At 34.3% G+C, this 6,588-nt stretch overlaps 1 protein-coding gene across 1 annotated transcript in view; it reads left to right on the forward strand.

The window, feature by feature from the left end:
• LOC127853014 (monocarboxylate transporter 10-like) overlaps positions 1-6,588 on the forward strand; it is a 42,826-nt gene that overhangs the window by 33,606 nt on the left and 2,632 nt on the right. Inside the window, exon 7 of the mRNA XM_052387131.1 lies at positions 60-6,588. This exon is cut by the window's right edge and continues 2,632 nt beyond it. Coding sequence (XP_052243091.1) covers positions 60-442 — 383 coding nt within the window. The 3' untranslated portion in view covers positions 443-6,588. The remainder of the gene's footprint in view (positions 1-59) is intronic.

A 6,588-nucleotide genomic window follows, 5' to 3' on the forward strand; every position in this document is an offset into this window, starting at 1 on the left:
GGTTAAGTACAGTATTTACTGAAAACACTGGCGTCTTAACATTCCCTCTCTTTATCTAGTTTCAGCGTCAGCTTCAAGTCTCCGACACCAAGTGCTCATGAAAGCACCTGCCAAGTCAGGCCCAGCAACTGAAATGCAGGTGCTCACGTCACAAGAACTGCTGGTGTTTTCAAAACCTCACAAAGACACCAAGGTCAAGGACACCAAGGTCACAGGTCACATGGAGGAAGAGGCCACGCCAATGCTCCAAGGTCACCAGAAGGTCACGGAAACCCACACGATCGAGGACTCTTCTTTGCAAGCCCATATCAGTGTAGGAACCTCTATTAAAGCAGATGACCAGAATGCCTTTGCTGTTGACGATGCCTTGTTAAACAAGATTGAGGAACAAATGGAGGCAAAGAAAGTGTTGTTTGACAGTGAGGAGAAAACAACTATCTAAATAGTAATGCAGATAGACATATTGTTTTAAAGTAATTGCTTATTGAAGCACAAAGGGCAGGTAGGAGGAACGCAAAGGAAGGGTTATTTGGCATTAAGGAAATGGCATTAATATAAATGAAAACATGGATGCATTGCCAAAAAAAACTGTATTTGTAATAGCTATTTTGAGCACACAGTGCGGATTGAACAATGCATAGTAGTATTCACATTATAGTTGATCATTTCATTATAATATGGGCCGTGCTCTGGGAAAAGGGGGTTTAATGAATGTGCCTAAAATGTCGTCCCAGATTAGCCTGTGCAGTCCGGACAACACTTTCCGCTTGTATGGTATTTTATGTTTTAAGATAGTCTCTTCTTAGGAAAAATCCTGTTTAGGCTTTTCACAGAGCAAGTCCCATCTGTAATATTATGATAAATAAGATAGATTTAAAGTTTACCTCAGTTCTAGGGCATTAATGAAGTTCTTCAAATAAATAAGGCCCCAAAATCACTTGCATTTGCTTTTTTGGTGCATTTTGTGCCAAGCATATTAAGTTTCAGCCAGGTGACAGTATTTTTTTGTGATTTAAGCAGGTGCCGTTTGTGAGTGAACAATAATATATTACGTGTAATTTGTATGTTAATTAATTGATTGACAATTCAGTGCAGTCAATGAAAAAGCCTGTTTGCATTTTTAATGGAAGGAAACCGCTTTAAAAGCATTTACAAGATTTAATGCAGGTGCTTCCCAGGATTTGTATGGAAATAAAATGTAATTTTGGGCAGATTGTGTTCCAGAATGTAATTTTATTTTTTCAAACTTCATAAATAGAAGGTTCTTTCCAAACTGGATGTGCCAAGTAATGAAGTTGTAGTAAGTTTAACCCATTTATGCTTAGTTGGCTCTCCCATCCTTCTAAATTGGATTAATTTATTTCCAAAATTAGGGATGTCTATATACTTATTTTTATATTTAGAATATTTCTTACAGAAATTCCTTTAAGCAAACAGCGCAGACCCTGATAAGACGCCGAAAGACGCAGCATCATGCGGCGTCTCATCTGGGTCTACCTAGTATACTTATTTTTATATTTAGAATATTTCTTACAGAAATTCCCTTAAGCAAACAGCGCAGACCCTGATAAGACGCCGCATCATGCGGCGTCTCATCTGGGTCTACGCTGTTTGCAAAAGCCTTTTTTCTAGACGCTAGGCATAAATGGGTTTACCAAGTTTTAGCTTTTATGGAACTAGATTTTTCATTTAGCTTTTTCGTTTGTGCTTTTGAGGCAGAAGATTTTCAGTGTTTAAAGTAGCTGTGATTTGATGGATCTCCTGATAATGCCAAGCTAGACTCAAAAGTAAAGCAATATTCTTTATCTTAGTTTTAATTATAATAATAAGTTCATAAACAAGAGCCCTGAGCAGTAGTTATAGCATTGATTTTTTCAACCACTTCAATTAATGTTCTGTGGCAATGAATTGATGATTTGATACAAAGCTCTGTTGTTAGTGTTTGAATGCTTGCTTTCGACTTTATTTTTTTCAAGAGGTATATATTGTTTTTAAGTATTTTGATGTATATGTGTATTCTTTTCAGATTTTTTAACTAAGGGCAAAATGTTGTTGTTAAGGTTTAAGGTTTGCACTATAATCACATGAATTCATCATTCATATAGTCAGTATACTGCTTAGTTTCTTTTTGTATTCATAATTTTAGATAAAACAGCAGCACTCTAGTAACACAGAGCTTAATGCATGCGTGTTAACCCTTTGCATGCTGGGAAATTTGTCATCTGCTAAAATATTGTCTGCTTAAATGTCGTCGGCTGGAGTTCAAAAATTAGCATTTTCTTCAATTTTTTCAAAGAATACTATCAGAATAGCAAACCGTTTGGATCCTGATGAGACGCCACTTTCTGTGGTGTCTCATCTGGATCCAAACTGTTTGCAAAGGCCTTAAATATTCGGTTCCCGCATTGTAAGGGTTAATTAATGTCCCAGATTTGCTTCACGTTTCACGGCATTCTGCAAAGGCTAATCAGGGATGGCACTTTACGCCTTAACTGCATTTTCATTAAGAAGAGAATTTCTTTATAATTTATTTTAATTCAAAGCGGAAATCGTCATACCTGATTAGCCTACACATGCTACTCTGGCACAGCACTTTACGCACATGCATTTAGCCCCATTTTTCCAGAGCTTCGCTAATTTTATAGATTAGCAGGTCCCTTTCAGTGCCTCGAATATCACCAAAGCCATGTTTTTTCAAATAGCATTTAAAGTTTGTCATAAGGCTCCAAACATTAACATCATTTTTATGTTATTATGTTAGTGTTATTATTTTGTTTAAATTTTTATGTAATTATATTACACGTGTCAACAAATACATAAATAAACCTTGTCATGTAGGTTGTAAAGAAAGTGGAAGAAAAATAAAGTGGGATTATGGCCAGTATTGGAAAACCTCTTACTTGATTTATTAATACAGATTCTAGTGAACAAAACGATTTAAAACATTGTTAAGTGAAGTTATTACAAACTTAACAATTGATAATGATAACTAAACTTATATTTGTGTAAACATAGTACAAGACGCAGTATTTTTTTGCATATATGTCACAAAAATGTTTTCTTAGTCTGTAGTGTTATTTTGGTGTATGTGCCAGTTATATTTTAAATGTGTTTAATTGTTATAATTTCTAATAACCCAAAGCATTGTTTTTACAAACTGCCTTGAAAATATAAATTAAAACAAGATATTCCAGTAAAGGGGCTTGCTAGCTAAGTTGGTAGAGAGCTTGACTACAAATCCAAGGATTGAGGGTTTGATCCCCAGCCGGATTACATTACTTGTGATGGGAATGCTCAGGAAATTCTTTCTATCACCATCATCCCCCTATCTCTGTCTTTAAAGTAGGGCAGTTGTCAGTTACTAACATAAGTATGTTCAATTAGCATTGGTAAACAAGATATCCCAGGAAAGGTGTTATTTAGTGAACTGACCACTGAAACAGTGATAAATCCAAATTAACAAACAAACATAAAACTAGATGTAGAGATGCTTACTGCAGTATTACAATGTCTGTCATGGAACTGTCTCGCACTTGTTATATTAAAAGTATTTCATTTGCATAACATTATAAACAAGATTGGTATGAGCAAAGTGAAACTTATTCAGTGTCTTCACTTAATACTATGACCTCAATTAATTGCCATACAGATGTCAAGTCACCTATTAGTGCCATTTAGATGCTCTGTCATTAACTTTATAATCAGTTATGTGTCAAACTTGAAGCACTCCTATGAATATTGATTAAGATAAAATGTTGAAATTCTTCAGTTATTACTCATTAAAAACGTCTTCCTTATATATTTTTTAGTCACTAAAAGCTTTGACTTAACCAAATTGAAATATATTTTACAGCATATGTTTTACCTGCTCTTGGTAAATGATTTATCTTAACCAACTGAGAGAACAACCATTGTTCTGTTTGCATAGTTGGCATGGGGCTCCGTAACCTTAGCAGCTTTTATCTTAAAACAACCATAATATGTATGAAAGTATGGTACAGGTCCAATATTCTTTGGAAAATACACATCAGAAATAATCGTATATGCTGAGTTTTGCTTTGTGTATGTTCATAGTTAAGTTGTTCTGTACACCCCTAGGGACCATTGGCACTCAAGGAATGCCTGATAGTCCATTCTTGATCATAATCCTGAACAGTCTTTTACAAACTTGACAAAGCTCTGATCAAAGTTTTTTCAGCAGGGATGAAACCCCACCCAAAACAAGTAGTTAATTTTCATGCCCATACACAAGTGCTGCATGTTTGAACATTGTTTTTGTTAGGATTTTATGGACTGAATCTGTTATTGCTGTGTTTTGATTAGATACATGAAGATACCTGTTAATTATTTATCAATTTGATTGATGCTGTGATATTCAGATATGCCAACGAAACTGTCCCTCATACAGTACATGTTATATTATTTAAGTGTTATATCAAATATACTTCTTGCTGTGATGTTCTATTGGAACACTGTGACTGTGACATTGATCCTTGTGTCTGCTTTCCAAATAGTCCATGATACAAGTATTGTTGTTGACCTTTATACATATCCGCAAACTCATAGGCCATTTATTTTTTGTTACTTAGCAAACTCATAGGCCATTGATTTTTTGTTACTTGTTTAATGAGCTTTTTTGAAAAACAATGTGATGGGAAAAGAACTAACATTTAATTCACCCTTTTTACAATACTATTTTTATACAATACAAATTTAAAATATTTTTTAATGGAAATACTATTGTTGTGTGTTTTGTTGTAGATTACTGTGAAACCATTTTTTTTCGTCAGCACGAAATTTCGTCCTTTTTAAAAAAAATGACTATTTTGTCAGCACTTAAATTCTTCCATTTCTGGTTTTGAAAAAAAGCGTCCGATTTGTTTGTAATGTTTGTAATACATGTAATACGCGGTTGCGAAAAAATCGTGCTGGGGAAAGAGGGGTGACACTTGGTAGTCACTTGCAGGAGGTGGGCCTTGTTTGGCATATGCCCATTAACAAGTCTGTTATTTCAGGTGATAGTAACTGTCCCTTATTATTTTATGTCATTGACACGTTCTTTGTTATGATTAGCGGATAAGTGGGACTGAATAACCGTTAAAATGTGTTTTAAACAACGTAGCCAATTGCCAATTAGTCTTTTTCCATTACAATCAAGGACAACCAAACACAAATCAATATGTTCTTTATTAATTTGTAATAAAAGCGCAGAATATATTTCAGTCAGGTGTTGATCACACATCGCCATATTTTAATTGCGTTTAATAGTATTGTCTTTAATCCGGATTCGCCGCGTGTTGGCTGTATAATCTGCAACACCCATGAAAAACACAATACACACAATGGGTAATTAAGTTGTTAACAATTAACGCTAATCAACACTATTATACCTGAACGAAGTCGACGCATTCGATACAGCCTTATTGCATTCGCGTTTTACAGGAAATGTCAGTTGTCAGTACACTGTATAATGTACACCTCTTTGTGTCAAAACCGGATTTAACTTGAGTGTGAATAGTCGAATGTTTCATGTTCTTTGTATCAATACCATCCGGGTATCTGTACTATAAGTATAATAGTCTACAAACAAGGTGCGCGCTTCCGCATATGGGTATTCGGACGTTCAAAAAATTGACCTACGGTTTAGCGTTCACGCCGTCGAACGCATTTAGCAATATAACTCGTTTTTTCCCCACTATTTCTTTTCTTGCAAAAAATACTAGTGGCTTATAACTTACCTTGCAATCTTGTTTTCTCGCATTTTGCGAGTGTTAATTTCGAGCCCTGTGTATATGCGTGGATTTCGCTGGATTTAAATGCCTCATGCCTACGGTAATTCAGTCTTTGGTTCAAATATGGGACATGATTGTTCTTTAAGATCTTGAATTCGTCCATCGGTCGAAGGACGAAAAAGACGAAAATTAATGTCTTGACGATTAATAATGGTTTCACAGTATCCAGAAAACCATGGTCCATAAACAGCAGTTGTTGTTTCTGTCTTGTTGTCTTGTTGTTAGGGAGTGTTGGGGGTATATGAAAACATATTTGACATGGCATTTGATTAACTCATAGTGGTTGGATTGACAAAGCAATAAAGTAATGGAGCACAAGGATCAACAATCTAATCAATCAAGCAATTTTTGTTCAGTTGTTTATAAAAACATCATACTGAAAGTATGGTCTTTCTGTATCTACAGTAGTGTAGCTTCTATTAGTAAATTGTTGTTTACATCAACAAATAATGCTATTCACCCTTTACAAACAGTTTTAAATTGAAGTTTCAATAATTAATGTCATTAAAAGTTATATACTAATAGTGCAGTTAAAGTTAATTATATATTGTTTAACCTAGTAAAGATATGTTATTTTATATTTTGGTATTTAAATTAGTTCATGTTTGGATAAAAAAAAGTTACGTTCTATATTATATATGATAATTTTTGTTTCAGAAATATGTTGTATAATTGTTAACTGTATCTGTTAAGTATGTGTTTACAGTATTTGTATAGCTTTTACCTATTGTACTTTATGTAACTTCCTTTCCTTTTAAGCAGTCAATTGTTTTGTTATGTTATTAACAATGCTATT

Source organism: Dreissena polymorpha, chromosome 12 (assembly GCF_020536995.1).
Source record: "Dreissena polymorpha isolate Duluth1 chromosome 12, UMN_Dpol_1.0, whole genome shotgun sequence".
In the NCBI taxonomy this organism is placed as follows: domain Eukaryota; kingdom Metazoa; phylum Mollusca; class Bivalvia; order Myida; family Dreissenidae; genus Dreissena; species Dreissena polymorpha.